This window comes from Phyllobates terribilis, unplaced genomic scaffold (genome assembly GCF_046119375.1).
Source record: "Phyllobates terribilis strain yellow unplaced genomic scaffold, ASM4611937v1 Scaffold_2__4_contigs__length_985480577, whole genome shotgun sequence".
Taxonomy (NCBI): Eukaryota; Metazoa; Chordata; class Amphibia; order Anura; family Dendrobatidae; genus Phyllobates; species Phyllobates terribilis.
The window spans coordinates 71,571,493-71,589,386 of record NW_027362762.1 but is presented as its reverse complement, the minus strand read 5'-3'; the positions used below and the strand labels follow the sequence as shown (position 1 = coordinate 71,589,386).

At 49.2% G+C, this 17,894-nt stretch overlaps 1 protein-coding gene across 1 annotated transcript; it reads left to right on the top strand.

Annotated features, from left to right (window-relative positions):
- Positions 1-12,171: 12,171 nt before the first annotated feature.
- Positions 12,172-17,450, top strand: LOC141244371 (uncharacterized). The gene is made up of 5 exons (XM_073669005.1): positions 12,172-12,240; positions 16,215-16,356; positions 16,454-16,601; positions 16,682-16,887; positions 17,404-17,450. Exons 1-5 carry the CDS (start codon positions 12,172-12,174, stop codon positions 17,448-17,450), a joined length of 612 nt encoding a protein of 203 aa, XP_073525106.1.
- Positions 17,451-17,894: the final 444 nt, after the last annotated feature.

Sequence of the window (17,894 nt, the reverse complement as noted above, 5' to 3'; positions counted from 1 at the left end):
ACTTTGGTGTCTGAGGCTGGGAGGATTCCAGGTCCTACAGCAGATAACCAGTCCGCAGGGGACTGTATGTTCCTTGGCCTAAGAAGCCCGGAGACTCCGCCACAGCAGAAGGGACCAGCAAAGCCGTACCAGGCCGGGAGTAGAAAGGGACCCAAGTTGCAAGCCATACGGACGAGAGGACACGGTGAGCTCAGGAACGTGGGCTGTTACATTACCAGAAGGGAAATAGCCAGAAGGAGCACAGAGAGCACGGTAGACCTACACCCTCACCCTGACCAGGGCCAGCTTCCCACTTGTTCTCAGACATCCAGGCCCCCTCCTAGCCGGGCCTGTTTCTGGGTCATATTACCTGTTCTAATAAAGACCCTGAACTGTTTAAGAGGCCTCCGTTTCCTGGCTAACGCGGTCGGAATCATCCCCTCCATCATCCATTATATACACTGCCCTGGGGCCATACTCCTCCCGTGGGGAGTTGAACTATTCAGTGCTGCACATTTATATCAGCCCCAGCGGTCTGCACTGCAGCGGCGGTTAGCCCTGACCGCAATCCACGGGTGGCATAGTCGGACATTACCTACAGCACATCATAGACGACCACTGGTCTGACCACCCTGAGCCACGGGACTGGGTCGCCACTACTACTCCCAGCATTGCCCTGAAGTCCGGTCCCGAGTGCCCCACGGCCCAGGGGGCGAGTCAGCTTTGGCGTAGTCAGCAGAATAGTAACCAACCCGCCACAAACGGGTATTGCGTGCCTGAAAAAGACTATACACGCACCTGAAAAGAGGTTTTCCGCCATTTCCAGGCGTCTCCCGCCATCTTCCGTCGGTTCCCGCCATCTTCAGCCGTTTTCCCGCCATCGGACGCCATCTTCAGGACGCCGCGCGGGAAAAAGAGGGGCGTGGATGTCCAAACCGCACGAGTCCCGAAGCTCCGCCCCACGCACCGACGCTGCGCAAGGTCCTGGAAGGGAGAGAGAGCGACGCTGACGTCACCAGGATGCAACGGAAGGTCCTCGTCCGGAGCAGCACCAGTGGAGCCGCGGCCTACAGAAGAGGATCGTCGGAAGTTAGGCCACGCTTAACTAGGCGGAGGAAGATGACGGACGCGGAGGGACCTTCTACCACCAGCGCCGCTGCAGCAGCGGTGATGCCATTTTCCCTGCCTTATATCCCTGGAGCGGCCTGGCTGCCCAAGTATTCAGGGGAGCCCCATGCCCTAACTGACTTTAAGGAAAGGCTGTACAGTTTGTTCCAAGTTTACCCCCTGACAGAGGAACAGAAGATTAACATACTGACAGGGCAGCTAACTGGCGCAGCCCAGCGGGAGGTAAAGTCATGGCCCGCCGAGGAGAAAAGGACTGTAAAGGACATTCTGGCCTGGCTGCGAGGTACCTTTGATACCTGTACCTCCGCTGAAATTAAAATGCAGTTCTATGGATGTAAGCAGCGGGCACAGGACAGCATTAGAGACTGTGCCCTAAATTTGCAGGAAGCCTTGAGGGCCATCAAACAAGCTGACCCTGGCAGCGTGCAGGATACAGAAAAGCTACTAACAGAACTGTTCATAGAAGGTCTGCTGTCTAGCGCCCACAGGACACAGCTGTGCCTTATGTTCTTTCAGAACCCTGACCTGACCTTTGCCCAATTCAAGGACAGGGCCATAAGGGTGCTCCGTGAGCCCGCAACAAGTGGCGCTATAAACCCCCGGCGCCCTTCTCTCACCTACCACCAGGAGGCGGCGCCCTCCTCTATGGACTCTGTGGGGGCCGATGCACAGGCCCTGAACCAAGCCCCGTCGAAAGATCGGCACCACCAAGTCCAGGAGCTGATCAGGAGCGTCGCGGCATTGACCAGGACCGTCCAGGCGTTACAAGTGGACCCGTCAAGACCCATCGAGTTGGCTTCAAGTCCGGAGGATGTCCCGTGGCGTCGACAGAGGAGGACCCCGTCGTTCGGAGGGAGGCCTACAGACCGCTACGCAGAGGATGGACAGCCCATTTGCCGTCGATGCAACCAGCCCGGACACATTTCCAGGTACTGTAATTTAAACGGGTCCAACCTGGGGCAGAGGGCCAACCCCCAGGCATAAGATCACCAGGCCCTTACAATTGGCGTAATAAGTACGTTGGGGGGCGCCCGGTTTTACCCGTGGTGCTGGACGGTATCCCCATGAGCGCCTTGCTGGATACCGGGTCGCAAGTAACCACTATCCCTTATGTACTTTTTAAGCAGTATTGGACTGATGCTGATATAACACGGTATCCAGACAGTGACTTGAGCATCATCACCAGTAATGGCTTGCCCGTGCCACAGATGGGGTTCAAAGAGATGACCATTAAGATTGGTAAAGTTGAACTGCCGGCACAGGGAGTGATTATTGTGGACATTGACCGTCGTGAAAGTCACCCTAAAATAACTGTGGGTACTAACATGATTGAAAATTGTCTTTCAGAGGTAATTGTAATTCTACAACAGGTAGCGGTGAATGCTAGTTCCAGCCAACAGAGAGTCCTCAACAAAGAGATAAAAGCCCTGATGAGACGGCAGCAGGTAGAACTGTCTGGTGGTGAGATCGGTAGCGTAAGAATGAGTGACCCATTCCCCATTTCCATGCCTCCCAAAAGTGAAATGATGATCTGGTGTAGGACTGCAATCGGGTTGAGAGGTAGAGACTACCAAGCCATGGTAGAACCCGTGTACTCAGACAGCAGGCCCACCATTTTGACAGCCCGGGGGGTGGTTGATGTCCATCATGGGAGGGTGCCCGTTCGCATTCTCAACATTGGGGAGAGGGAGGTACACCTACCCAGGTACGCTACACTTGCCAAACTGTTTGCCGTCAAACACAAAGCTATCAGGGCCGTGGAGCCTTTGCCTCCATCTCCACAGGCGGAGGGTAATGGCTCCCAGAAGCAAAAGGAGGACTGGTGCCAGAAACTCCATGTGGGTGCTGACTCCACTTCCCTGCACCAAAAACGAGAATTTTTAGTAAGCACCCGCTAGACTTCGGCAGAGTAAAAGGGATAGAACACCATATCCCCACGAGGAGCCACCCACCAATAAAAGAGAGACACAGGCCTGTACCCCCTGCACATTATCAGAACGCCAAGGGCATGCTAAGAGAAGTGAAAGAGGCTGGGGTCACTAGAGATAGCTGTAGCCCCTGGGCAGCCCCCCTGGTTCTAGTAAAAAAGAAAGACGGCACCATGAGAATGTGCGTGGACTATAGACAAATCAACCGTATCACCCACAAAGACGCATATCCGCTGCCTAGAATAGAGGAGTCTTTAGCCGCACTAAAATCAGCTAACTTCTTTTCTACTTTGGACCTTACTAGCGGGTACTGGCAGGTTCCTGTGGCAGAGGCTGACAAGGAGAAGACCGCCTTCACCACCCCGATGGGACTGAGCGAGTTCAACTGTATGCCCTTCGGGCTCTGCAACGCACCAGGGACCTTCCAGAGGCTGATGGAATGCTGTCTAGGGCACCGAAACTTCGAGACGGTCCTCCTTTACCTGGACGACGTGATCGTCTATTCGAAGACTTACGAGGACCATCTAAAGCACCTGGCTGAGGTGTTCGAAGCCCTGGCAGGCTATGGCCTGAAGGTGAAACCATCGAAGTGTCACCTGTTGAAACCGAAGGTCCAGTACCTAGGGCACGTGGTAAGTGCGGAAGGAGTAGCCCCCGACCCTGACAAGGTCACGGCAATCAAGAGTTGGCCAAGCCCCTCGAACATCAAAGAAGTGAGGCAGTTCCTCGGGTTGGTAGGCTACTACCGAAGGTTCATCCCCGGGTTCACTAAGATGGCAGCTCCTATGCAGGACCTCCTGATAGGACAGTCTAAGTCCAGAAGCCAAAAGCCACCCTTCAAGTGGGATAAAACGTAAGAGGAGTCCTTCCGCCAGTTGAAGATGGCCCTCACAGGGGATGAGATCCTGGCCTACCCTGATTATGACCAGCCTTTTATTCTCCACACAGACGCCAGTAATGTGGGACTGGGAGCCGTACTGTCACAAAACCAACAGGGCAGAGAAAGGGTGATTGCGTACGCCAGCCGGAAGCTGAGGCCCACCGAGAGGAACCTGGAGAATTACAGCTCCTTCAAGCTAGAATTCTTGGCGGTGGTGTGGGCCGTAACGGAACGCTTCAAGCATTACTTGGCCTCTGCAAAGTTCACTGTGTACACGGACAACAACCCGTTAACACACCTAGACAGTGCAAGACTTGGTGCCCTGGAACAGCGGTGGATGGCCCGTCTCTCCAATTATGACTTCGTGACCAAGTACCGGGCAGGTGAAACCAATGCCAATGCTGACGTCCTGTCGAGAATGCCTCACTTACCTGAAGGTGACGAAGACCCAGAAGAGCTGGAGGAGGTAGAACTCCCCGCGTTTCACCGATATGGGGCCGCTCAATACTCCCACCGCGTGAAAGAGGAAGATTTATCAACTGTTATGATCAATCCCCTACCTCACCACAGCTGGGCCGAGACCCAAGATAGTGACCCTGCAATCCACCTGGTGAAAGATCTGCTGACCCAGGAAGACGCCAGCTTAGATCCGGATGCTCCAGAGGAAGCCAAGCAGCTATGGAAAGAGAAGAGCAAGCTGTTCCTCTATGAAGGCAAGCTGTGCAGAAAACTTGTCAACCACCGGACACACGAGCTGACCTGGCAAGTCGTGGTTCCAAGGCGGGATGCAGCTATGGTCCTGGGGGCTTACCATGACAGAGCGGGGCACTTCGGTTGGAAGAAACTGGAGTTTCTGCTAAGAGGACGGTTCTTTTGGGTCGGCATGAGAGGGGCTGTAGAGAAGTGGTGCAGGGACTGTGGCCCTTGTAACTTAAGGAGAAAAGACCGCACCAGCCAGAAGACACCCTTGAAGCCCATCGTCACCCAGCAGCCTCTTGAGCTGGTAGCTCTGGACCACGTCAAATTGGCTCCAAGCCGGTCAGGATACATCTACGCCCTGACAATCGTGGATCACTATTCCCGTTTTCTAGTGGTGGTCCCGGTAAAAGACTTGACAGCCCAAACGGCGGCCAGAGCCTTCCAGCAATACTTCTGCCGTCCACACGGGTATCCGGAACAGGTCCTGACGGACCAGGGTCCAGCGTTCGAAGCTGAAATCTTCCAAGAATTCTGCAACCTCTATGGCTGTAAGAAGATTCGGACAACTCCTTACCACCCACAAACCAACGGGATGTGTGAGAAAATGAACAATATAGTCATCGATCTCCTGAAGACGCTGCCCCTGGAGGAACGCAACCTGTGGCCAGAAAAACTGCCGGACCTAATAGACTTGTACAACCATATCCCGGTGAATGCTACAAACTGCACCCCGGCTTACCTGATGCGAGCCAGACCAGGTAAGCTGCCCATGGACTTGGAGATGGGAGTCCTAACACCTGAGGACACCTCCCCGGATGCGGACTGGGATACGGAAAGGCGACTGCAGTACAAGAAGGTACAGGAGAGTGTGGAGAAGAGCCTGGCCCAGGTGAGAGAAAGGCAAGAAAGATTCTTCAACCAACACGCCCCTGCTGGTCCCCTAGAACCTGGTGAGCAGGTCCTGAAGCGCAAGAGAAGGCTACATAAGTTGGACGACCAGTGGGAAAGGGAACCCCACACCGTACTGCATTTCTGACCACGACAATTCGAAGGTGTGCGTGATCACCAAGGATGGAGGGGAAAACCACTAGTACCGTCTCCAGAGACCACCTAAAAAGGTGCCCCGAGCAACTCCGTAGTGCAGAAGAGGATCAAAATGACCTTGAACCCGCAGAGGACAAGGAAGAAATGATCAACACCGTTCTTGGAGAGTTCCCTCAGTCCTGGACTCGAATAAACGATGCAATAGTGGTACCCGTCCTGCATTTCCTGCAACCGGCTCAGCAACAACATACACCAGAGCCGGAAGGTGAAGAAGAGCAAGCAGTTCCAGAGGCAGAAGAGCCTGTACCAGCAGCCCAGGAGAATCAACCCTCTGCTGACAGTGAGCCTGCCATGCCTGCGGTAAGCCAAAGGACCCGCAGACAGCTGCCTGCCCTACCTGTACACCAAGCTGGTAGCTCTACCCCTAACGCTAGTGGGGAAAGCCAGGTCGGTCCACCACCAGACAGTGGATTAAGGAGGTCAACCAGGAGCACAAAGGGGCAGACACCCGCTCGCTGGAGAATATAGGGTGCACTAAAACTGTAAATAACCCTGTTGCCAAGTGTTGAAATGTTTGCAAAGTTACATGCATGATTGGTAATTGTGTGTTTCAGTTTCTTACAGTTACCGTATGGACTCAAAGGTTATGGACTTCTAATAACCGGGACTTTGTATGGACTGCGTTCGGAGCCTGACCAAGGAATGAACTAAGACTGTAAAGGACTTGGGGCTAGGACAGACCCCCAACTGGTTAAGGCTCCCCGTTGTGTTGGTGATATGGACACCCGGTCACAGACCACACTGTGACCTTAAGAACTCAACCTGTGCGTCGTTTGTCTACTAATGTTTTATGGTCATGCATGTTATTCTTGTTTCTTGCTTAGTTCCGGAGTACTAAATTTCACTAGGGGGGAATGTGTCACCCTGGCCTGGATGCCACAAATATAATAAAGCTGTGTCTGAGAGCAAGGGGGAGGTCCTCTAGTCAAGGACCATTAGCATGCAGCACCTCCTGTCCCAGACCAGTAGGGGGAGCAGGCTGCCCCTATAAAAGCTGGAGCTGGGGGCAGGGTTAGGGAGAACTGGATAACCTGTCTCTGGATTGAGAGGTGTGCCATAGCAGGGACAGACAGTTGTGTTGCAGCCTAAGAGAACATGTGGCAGTAGGAGAGCCACGAGCCAGGGACAAAGGCGAAGTGAGCCTGTCCTGGCAGATAAAGCAACTAATCTACCAGACTTTGGTGTCTGAGGCTGGGAGGATTCCAGGTCCTACAACAGATAACCAGTCCGCAGGGGACTGTATGTTCCTTGGCCTAAGAAGCCCGGAGACTCCGCCACAGCAGAAGGGACCAGCAAAGCCGTACCAGGCCGGGAGAAGAAAGGGACCCAAGTTGCAAGCCATACGGGCGAGAGGACACGGTGAGCTCAGGAATGTGGGCTGTTACATTACCAGAAGGGAAATAGCCAGAAGGAGCACAGAGAGCACGGTAGGCCTACACCCACACCCTGACCAGGGCCAGCTTCCCACTTGTTCTCAGACATCCAGGCCCCCTCCTAGCCGGGCCTGTTTCTGGGTCATATTACCTGTTCTAATAAAGACCCTGAACTGTTTAAGAGGCCTCCGTTTCCTGGCTAACGCGGTCGGAATCATCCCCTCCATCATCCATTATATACACTGCCCTGGGGCCATACTCCTCCCGTGGGGAGTTGAACTATTCAGTGCTGCACATTTATATCAGCCCCAGCGGTCTGCACTGCAGCGGCGATTAGCCCTGACCGCAATCCACGGGTGGCATAGTCGGACATTACCTACAGCACATCATAGACGACCACTGGTCTGACCACCCTGAGTCACGGGACCGGGTCGCCACTACTACTCCCAGCATTGCCCTGAAGTCTGGTCCCGAGTGCCCCATGGCCCAGGGGGCGAGTCAGATCCAGAGAGGAGAAGTATTTAGCCTTCCCTAGGGCCGTTAAGGACTTCTCTATGCAAGTCAGGTGGTATGAGTCTCGCACAGTGCACGCATTCAACCATCAATAGTCCATGCAAAAACAAATCGTTTTGTCCTTCTTCTTGACAAGCACCACTATGGCTGCCAATGGACTCTGGCTACTCTGCACCACTCCCGAATCCCACATTTGTTTCAACAAAGTCTTCATCTCCTGGTACAGCTTGGGAGGTATCTGTCGATATCTTTCTTGGATCGGCGAAGTGTCCCCCATCGAAATCTCATGGGTGATGGGGTCTGTGCAGCCTAAGTCATCAGTGTGGCGGGCAAACGCGGCCTGATTCTGCCACAGCATTGCTCAGACTGCTTGTATATGATCCAGATCGAGAGTCTTCACATGCACCCCCATTTGGCCAATATGGCTCGCCCATTTCATTCCGGGGTCGGGGGCCTCTTCCATTTCGGCCGTGACTGCCAGGGACAGCATCATCTACAGGGGCTAGGGTAACTTTTTTCCTACTCAGCACTTCGCTTTGCTGTAGGTAAACACAAGCCAACTCCTCTCCAGGTGTTAAACAGACTTCTCTCTGTCCCACATTCACAACTCTGATGGGTGCTTGTTTATTATTGACTACTGCTAATGTACGGGCTAACAGGGCATTCTGGCCTACCTCTCCTAGGCCAAGTTCGATGACCACCTCCATACCTTCAAGGTTGCGAAGGTTCCCACAGGCAGTGCCAGGATGGTCTCCCAACAAGGAGGGAGGGTGAGAGAATGTCTTCCCGAGACTCGGATAACTCCCACAGACTGGTGTACCAGGACACTATTCTGTGTCCCACAGACGCGGATCAGCCATTGGAATACTTTCTGGGTGGGTTTGTGCGGAGTGGCCTGTTTCCAGTAGGCAGGCCCCTATTTAGTGATCATGATCTGGATATTCATGCCCATTATCACCGGTACATCTTCTTTGAATGGCTCAGGAACCAGCAGGATGACTTTTCTTTGCACATCTTGTCTACATAGCTGTAAATTAATCCACATGACCCACGCGACGGGGATCGGTTGCTGATTAACCGCTGTTACCCAGATCAGCGTCTCCCACTTAGGCTTGACTATTTCTTGAAAGTAACGGTTGAAGTACCACTCTGGCATGGTCGTTACCTGTGACCCGATATCCAATAAGCAGTCCACTGGGATGCCTTCAAACTCAGGAACCCTGCAACCAGATGTTCGGAGTTGTGCTGGGCGGCTTGTCTCTCTACCTCCCCCGCTGTATATCACACTACTGCGGTGGACCGCAAGTTAAACAGCGATTCTGGGTATCCTTACAAATCACTCCGACACCTTCTAGCGAAGTGTCCTCTACTTCCACACTGCCAACACTGCATCCAGACGATCCTCTCTTCGTCTGCGTGTGGAAAGTGCCCTTAGAGCCTGAATAGCTGGCCTCGGTGGAGGACGCTTGGATCCCGGATAGATCGGCTCAGGCTGAGGGCCTGTTGGTGGAGGATATTGAGGAACTGGGTGGAACGGTCCACATATAGGCATAGTAGGTGGAGGACCATAGAGGTTCAGTAGACTTGCGTAGGGAGGCTCAGGTTCTGGAGCCTGGGGGAAGGCGCGATAGGGATATTGTAGGGCTGGGTAGGCGGCATCAGAGGCAGAGGCAGTCCCCTTGAGTCAACTTCTCTTGCATAATATTCAGGGAACTCTGCAGATCTTGTACTACTCTTATCAGAACCTTTTCATTCTTTACGCCCCCAAGGGTTGTGACGGTCTGGGTCTATACCACTCCAGAAGCATAGCTTTCTTCTTTGCTTTCAACCACCATCTCTGACAATATTTGCTGAAAGCTTAAAGCAGGATCTACTCTAACTCACTCACGCAGGATCTGCCTCAGAGGAGTACTGTGGAGTCCCAGGATAAATTGTTCTTATAGTTTCCAGTTAAAATACCCCATGCCACTTACTCCATTGCCTCTTTCTTTTGCATTTCTGTGTCAGGAATTCTGTTGCCTTCTACAGTTTGACCACTAGTGGCCGATATTGTTCACTTTAATAATTGTGCTGCAGTTTCACTCCGTACCACTGGAGGCTGCTGTTGTGTTCTATAATTGCCCTTTTCCAAGATGGCGGATTCTGAATCTATGGAATCCATCTTGTTTCCTGTTTGGGTCTACGTGAAGCCGCATTAATCTCTCACTCATTGCTTAAGTATTGTGTCTAGCTGTTAGCTTAGCTTGAGTCTCCAGCTCCTGAACATTCTTACCCAGGCTGTTCTAATTTATCTACGGATTGTTTCCTACAACTCCTTGCTATCTCCAAGAACTTCTACTACCACTTGCTGTTCTTGCTTGTGCTCCTTCGGCCACTGGTTTCCAGCAGTACTATGCCAGTATTGTAACAATCTGCAAGTACTTCCTGTAGCTCTGTGCCATATTGGGAGACCCCCTACCCCTTCCTACTGCAGCCAGTAGAAGAACTTACCCCGGAGATGCCCTGCACTAGCTGATTCACCATATAGCTCCTCTCTTTTAAGGTGTTACGCGTGGCTTCTGGTTGCAGGAAGATGTTTCTGCGGGCCTCACCCTCCAGGCTGGCCAGAGCGATCTCCACTTGAAGATCTTGGCTGACATTATAAATCTTAGTAGCTCACTGGAATCTGGTCGGACAGAGGCATATTTTGGAGGCAGAAACAAAACACCGGCTTTATTAAAGACAGAGGATTATATGCAGGAAAATAATACTAACGGTTCTTGTAATGATAATAGCAATAATAGATACAAGGAGAGATGGCTGGAGCGTTTCACCTAAGCTGCGCTCCAGCTATGACAATACAAAGTTCAATACAAACAGTATAAACAATTTCTACAAACTTCTAATTTCCTACCGGTTTTCTGATAATCGGACCGCACTGCTACAGTGCTCTAGCTAGAAAAACCTGCTCTACACCCTAACACAGTTAAACACTGGTGTCACACTCACAATTCTGCAGCACTGAGGAGAAAGTATGTTAGCTTCTGCTCGGTACCGATGTAGTAGAACCAAGTTTGTTGTGTTGAGCTCTTCCTTCAGGTTAACAGATCCGTCTTCTTCCGGGTATGGGCAAGCCTCATCCCTGCTTTCAATGCTGAGGGAGCACTGATAACACAGCATTGTTTTATCTCTCCAGGTTACAGTTACTCGGGGAAAACTGCCTTGGCTGTGCTATGCGACTTTTTCCTTCTGAACCAGTCCTGCTAGTCAATCCTGCGGTAACTGGGTACTATCTTCTCCCTTAAAGCCGCTAATAAATTTTACAGTCTCTCAGAGTTAGGACAATCTTAGTGTCCTGTCTTCCTAACACAGCCATGAGTCTCTCTAACTCCTACTTCCTGAACAGACACTTCCTGCTTCTTACTCAAACCAATGCACTGCAAGCTTCAGGGTGAAAGGACTAGTCCAATTACACACAAATCAGAGTGGAGCATTGTCTCTCAAAGTCACAGTGTAATTCAGTTCTTGGCAGGGGCTGACCTCCTACAAGACCACATGGCAGCAGGTTTACTAGTCTCCTAGTGATAATCTCCTTTTGATAAAACAGTTATTCTACTGAAATTATAGCAAGCAGCCCAGTAAGTGACACATTACTGGAATCAGGTTCTCTGTCCTTACATTATGCATCTCTCAGATTAGGTGGTAAAACTCTAGTAACTGATTCCCTTTAAATGGAATCTGTCACCAGGTTTATGCTTCCCAATCTGAAGGTAGCATAAAGTAAGGACAGAGACCCTGATTCCTGTATTGTCACTTGCTGGGCTGTTTGCTACATTTTTGATAATACAACTGTTTTATCTGCTGTAGATCTGTTAGTTTTCTCAGTGATGACATCTGTCAACCACACCTGCACTATTCATTAACATCTCTCTGCCTACACTGTGCATAGGCAGAAATCTGCCAATTAGAGATGGCGATAGCAGAACTCCTGTGTATCAAAGACTACATGGCAGGAGGTCATCATTGAGAGGACTAGTAAAGTTGCTTTAGATAAATCAGTGTTTTATCAAACCTACAGCAAGACGCCCAGGGAGTTAGGCTTTCTGCTTCATCATTATTCTGCTCTTGTCTGGGACAGCATAAACCTTGTCTTCCAGGTTGAATACAAAATCAGCCTTACTTACTCCTTTGATGACATGGAAGCAGAGGTGATGTCACGACTATAATACGTGACCACTGCAGCCAATCACTAGTCTCAGTGTTCCTGTGCTGTGTACTTCTCCATGAACATGGAGCTCAGTGATTGCCGAATGCGGTTTGTGACATCGCAGTTTCTGCAATGCCAGCAAAGACAAGGGGCCGCAGCAGGGAGGCAGCGCTAGAGTGGCAGAGGGGCAGCAAAGCTAATTTTGTTACTTTCACGGAGGATGCTTATGCTTATGCTAAAAAATAACCAATATTGGAAAGTATGTACCACTGACATGGAGAGCAGATAATATTTTTATATAGGTTTTAAAATAATCTTTTTGACCAGCATCCTAGAAAAGCAGCATGATGAGAAAATATCAGTCGTATTTCACAGCTTGAGATGTATAACCTGAGTGGCTTTGCTAAAGAAAAGATGACCATTGTCCAGATTAAGGAGATTTGTTGCTGTGTAAAGATAGAGATAACAGGACTATAAAGACGTCTGGCCATTCTGAAGGTGAAAATTCCAATTGATCACAAGAGAAGCTTCAGGTGAGTACGATTTTTTTTTTACTACAGCAGCCTTTAAAAGAAAAAAAATGGTATTTAATGGTGCCCTATTCAAATTAATTAGCGACCATGAAATCTACAGTTCACTGAGAACTCCAGAGTGGGAACAAGTATGGCTCATATTGGAGTCCTGAGCAGATGACAGCCATGATGTTTACAGTACCTGTCAAAAGTTTGGACACACCTGTTCTTGCAATGTTTTTTTTTTTTTTCTTATTGGAGCATGCACATTGTGCACTGTGTGCAGATTTATTAGGCAATTTGTATTTTTGATAATTAATTTTATTATTGAACAACTACAGAGTATGTCGGTGAATCCAAAAGGTTAATAAACCTGAAACCTGAATATTTAAGGAAATAAAAGGGCGGTTTTGTCTTTCTTAGGCTGTGTGCCCACGTAGCGTTTTACAAGCGTTTATGCTGCGGAATTTCCGCAGCATAAACGCTCCAAAAGCGCTTGGTAATCCGCCCCCCATGGTCCTCAATGAGATGCCGCACTGTCAATGCCCACGCTGCGTTTTTTTCCGCTGCGTTTATGCTCCGCGGAAAAATCCGCAGCATGTCATTTAATTTTACGGAAGCGCGGCGTAATCGCCGCCATTGACTTGCATTGGGCCGCTTCAAATCCGCAAATATGTAAAAATAATTGCGGAAGTGAAGCGCATTTGCTGCGGTCTTGTACCTCAAAACCGCAGCAAATAGGAAGTGACGTCACAATTGGGCGTTCCATCCATCCATCCCATGAGCATCCCATAATCCAGGAAGACGAGAATCCCATAATATTCCCGTCTCTCAGGATCATGGCTGCTAACGTGGGATGGTACAAGCGGATGAATGTCAACGTGGGATTCATGATTAGTGTGGTAAGTGTCTGTATGTGTCTGTGTGGTGTGTATGTGGTCTGTATGTGTCTGTGTGGTGTGTATGTGGGGTCTGTGTGGGGGTCTGTGTGCGCGGGTGTCAGCAGGCAGACATAGGCCGATGTGACACTACTACTCCCATCGGCCTATGTCTGTCCCCCGTCCACTCATGCCAGCAGGATCAGCTCGATGGGAGCAGTAGTTCCCATCAGACTGATCCTGCTGTAAAATGTGCCCCAAAATGAAATTTAATAGCCCCCATATGTGCCTCCATATATTATTGACCCTATCCCCCACCCCCCTTTTTTTTTTTTTTTTTTGGGGGGGGTGCTATCATTATTAAAGTTTTTTGTTTATTGGCCCCAATAATATGTAATCTACTGCCCCCTTTTTTTTCATTGGTGGCCAGTGGTTACCTAAAAAAAAGTTTATACATTACCTGTCCCCGCCGATCGCCACCTAAAATAAAGTAAAAAATAAAAAACTACACCTATACTCACCTAGACACCTAATTCCCCGAAGCCATCGATCTCCTGTAATAAAATATAAAATAATAAACCACAACCTTATCCTTACCCCTCCGTAGTAGTCCACGAGTGTCCCACGAAGATCTCCAGTTTAGAGCCGCCACATAGAATGTGACCGCTCTGAACCGCTGTCGCCGCTAGAATGAACGGGTTCGCCGGAGTTCAGGCAGCGCTGCTCCGGTTAGCTGCTTTACGGCCCCGCTGTATCGTGAGAAATTCCCACGGTACAACAGGGCTGTAAAGGAGGTCACCGGAGCAGCGCTGCCTGAATGCACTCCGGTGACCTCAGTCAGGGGCTCATGCTGCTGGGAGCGGACATGTTCCCGGCAGTGTGAGCTTACAGCAGCCATGCACAGCTGTCACCATCTCCAGATGTGACAGCTGTGCATGGCAGATCAGCGCAGGAACGTGGACAGGTAACTATTTTTTTTTTTTAGTAAAATTAGAATTAAATAAAATTGTGTTTTATTTCAAATAAATTATTTTTTTCTGGGTGTTTGTCTTTTTTATTTTTAACACTTTGTAGGTTAGTAATGGGGGTGTCTTATAGACGCCCATCATTACTAACCTGGGCTTCATGTCAGCTGGCGCTGACATGAACCCCACCACTATTACCCCCTGCCACCACACCAGGGCAGCGTGGAAGAGCGAGGCTAAGTGCCAGATTTGGCGCACAAATATGATGCGCCAAATCTGGGGCAGCTGAGGGCTGATATTATAGCCTGGGAGGGGGCCTATAACCATGGCCCCTTTCTAGGCTATTAATATCAGGTCGCAGCTGTCCGCCTAGCCTTTGCTGGCTACAATTTATAGGGGGACCCCATGTCATTTTTTTTGGGGGGGTCTTCTTATATAGTAGCCAGAAAAGGCAAAGCGGCTAGCCTTTGCTGGCTACAATTTATAGGGGGACCCCATGTCACTTTTTTGGGGGGGGGTCTTCCTATATAGTAGCCAGAAAAGGCAAAGTGGCTAGCCTTTGCTGGCTACAATTTATAGGGGGACCCCATGTCATTTTTTTGGGGGGGGTCTTCTTATATAGTAGCCAGAAAAGGCAAAGCGGCTAGCCTTTGCTGGCTACAATTTATAGGGGGACCCCATGTCACTTTTTGGGGGGGGGGTCTTCATATATAGTAGCCAGAAAAGGCAAAGTGGCTAGCCTTTGCTGGCTACAATTTATAGGGGGACCCCATGTCACTTTTTTGGGGGGGGGTCTTCATATATAGTAGCCAGAAAAGGCAAAGTGGCTAGCCTTTGCTGGCTACAATTTATAGGGGGACCCCATGTCACTTTTTTTGGGGGGGGTCTTCATATATAGTAGCCAGAAAAGGCAAAGTGGCTAGCCTTTGCTGGCTACAATTTATAGGGGGACCCCATGTCACTTTTTTGGGGGGGGGGTCTTCCTATATAGTAGCCAGAAAAGGCAAAGTGGCTAGCCTTTGCTGGCTACAATTTATAGGGGGACCCCATGTCACTTTTTTTTGGGGGGGTCTTCATATATAGTAGCCAGAAAAGGCAAAGTGGCTAGCCTTTGCTGGCTACAATTTATAGGGGGACCCCATGTCACTTTTTGGGGGGGGGGTCTTCCTATATAGTAGCCAGAAAAGGCAAAGTGGCTAGCCTTTGCTGGCTACAATTTATAGGGGGACCCCATGTCACTTTTTTGGGGGGGGGTCTTCCTATATAGTAGCCAGAAAAGGCAAAGTGGCTAGCCTTTGCTGGCTACAATTTATAGGGGGACCCCATGTCACTTTTTTGGGGGGGGTCTTCATATATAGTAGCCAGAAAAGGCAAAGTGGCTAGCCTTTGCTGGCTACAATTTATAGGGGGACCCCATGTCACTTTTTTGGGGGGGGGTCTTCATATATAGTAGCCAGAAAAGGCAAAGTGGCTAGCCTTTGCTGGCTACAATTTATAGGGGGACCCCATGTCACTTTTTTTTGGGGGGGGGCTTCCTATATAGTAGCCAGTAAAGGCTAAGCTAACTGCTGCGGCCTGGTATTAATAGCAAAGGAAGGGTCCATGGTTATTGGCTACTTCACAGACTATAACATCAGCCAACAACCGTCTGCTTTCCCTTTGCTAGTTATTAAAACTATGCGTGAGCCCACTTATTTTTTTTGGTTAAAAGATTTTATTAAAGTGAAAGATTATTGTACAGTGTATGTAGGTTCATTCACTGAAAGCTCCTGCATACGCTGTAAGGTTGATTTCTCACGTCCACATATCCACGTTAGTACAGATAAGTGTGACCGAGCATGCTTTGCAATGGGTCTGTGTGTGGGTCTCCGCTGTGTGTGGAAAATGGCATCAACACTCGTCCCGGAGATTGACGTGTGAAAGAACCGTACAATATAGGTGAGGGGTTAGTGTTGGTGTGTGTGCGCACATATCTCCATATGTTTATTTAATTATTTTTTGAGGGTTAATCTTTTATTCCACCATTTTGTTTTTAAAATAATATTCACACACGTTATTATTCACTGTAGATTGAAAAATATCCCGAAATATGGGACCGAGCTAGTCCTGACTACAAAGACAAGCAGAAGAAAAAAGACGCCTGGGCCTCTGTGTTGAGCCAAATGTATCCCCAGTGGGTGAATGCGGAACGTGATGCCCAAGAGGAAATTAGTAAGTTTTGATTTTTACATTTATTTTTATATCTATTTATAATTGCACTTTTTGGTGTTAAAGCAGTTCATAAATTGTTTTGGTTTTGTCATTGCAGTGTATGATATTAAAAATCGGTGGAGATCGGTCACCGACCGGCTGGTGAAGTATCACCAGTCGGTGCAAAGTGGCTCATCACCAAAAAAAAGAAAATTTCCTTTTGCGGACGAGCTGGCCTTCATACTAACCAGTAGGAGTTTGCGGAGGTAAATTCCCAAAACATATTAATTGAAATGTTTCCAAAAATGTTGTATTTACATTGGGATTTACCTTTTATTATATACAGAACTGAAGGAAACATCATGGCCCCAACAGCAGAAGAGGACACAAACACAGAGCAAGCAGAGGAGGAATCCGAGGACTTTTTCCAGCTTTCCTCACCGGATCCATCTGCTTCGGCATCTTCAGCATCTGGTTGTCCCTCACATTCTTTGTCCAATCCAGCGGACATCGGGACGGGTTTGGTGACTGATTCTCCTGCTCCTGCTCCAAGTAACGCTGGAAGCTCTGCTGGTGATGTGTTGAGGCCCACTGGGAGGGGGTCTGGTTCTGCTCATCTCGTGGCATCGAGAAGGGCGGGCAAAAAAAAGGCCAAAAGCCACGGGGGTGGGACTATTGTGCTTGAAGCACTCACAAATCGAACCCTCAGCCTTGTGGAAAGGGCATCCCAGGAAGATGCCATCGATAAATTTTGCTCAGCCCAAGCTGCCCGCATCAGATCTCTGCCACGAGATAGGCAGAACATGTACATGACTGCAGCAGGCGCTATGGTCATGGCAATTGAAGAGGCAGCAGTTATGCCCTCGCCCCCAGCTGTAGTATGCGGAATATTTAATTGTTTCAAACCCAGTGTGCCTCCACCACGACCAGCAGCTGCAACCCAGCGTTTTGGGCAGGTTGCTGCAGCATACCGTCCAGAAGATATGCAACCAAGTTATGGTCGCCAAATGGCTCATGGTGCATCATCATTTGTCAGAGGACCATCCCCCAACTCTACTTTTTCTCAAGAAATGTTTCCTGGGTACAGCTTTGAAGAAGACCTTCAAAACATGTAGTTAAATAATTTTACCCCTCCCTGTCAGCATTTTTGGACCCTAGCAAATACAGACAGCACCTGTAGGTCGATAGATACACAATGTTTTAGAGAATCAGACAATTAACAAAGACCTTTTCTTATGGTCACCTATACCTGGCTTCAGGCGTAGGGGACTGTAAGAAAAGGTGTTTCTTTTTATATAATTAAACAACCTACAGGTGCTGCCCGTATTTTAGGGCCCAAAACTGATTACAGGACAGGTGTGCCATACACAATGTGTAATTTATTCCCAAGTTATGGGCAATGTTTGTCCGATTAAATTTTCTAGAAGTTTGTTGTTTTTTGTTTTTACAAAGTTTTTTACAGTTATTCTATATTACGTATTAAAAAAATTATTTAAACTATCTGTTAATTTTTCTTTTCAAGTGTATATGTGGTTGGATTGGGTTGTAATGAAAAAGTG

What these genes read in the sequence shown, in the direction of transcription:
- LOC141244371 (XM_073669005.1), top strand. Translation starts at nt 12,172, where the DNA reads ATGTATAACCTGAGTGGCTTTGCTAAAGAAAAGATGACCATTGTCCAG. An exon ending in ACCAGTAGGAGTTTGCGGAG is followed by an intron (nt 16,602 to 16,681) that starts GTAAATTCCCAA and finishes TATTATATACAG; the next exon opens with AACTGAAGGAAACATCATGG. An exon ending in TTCTCCTGCTCCTGCTCCAA is followed by an intron (nt 16,888 to 17,403) that starts GTAACGCTGGAA and finishes CTTTTTCTCAAG; the next exon opens with AAATGTTTCCTGGGTACAGC.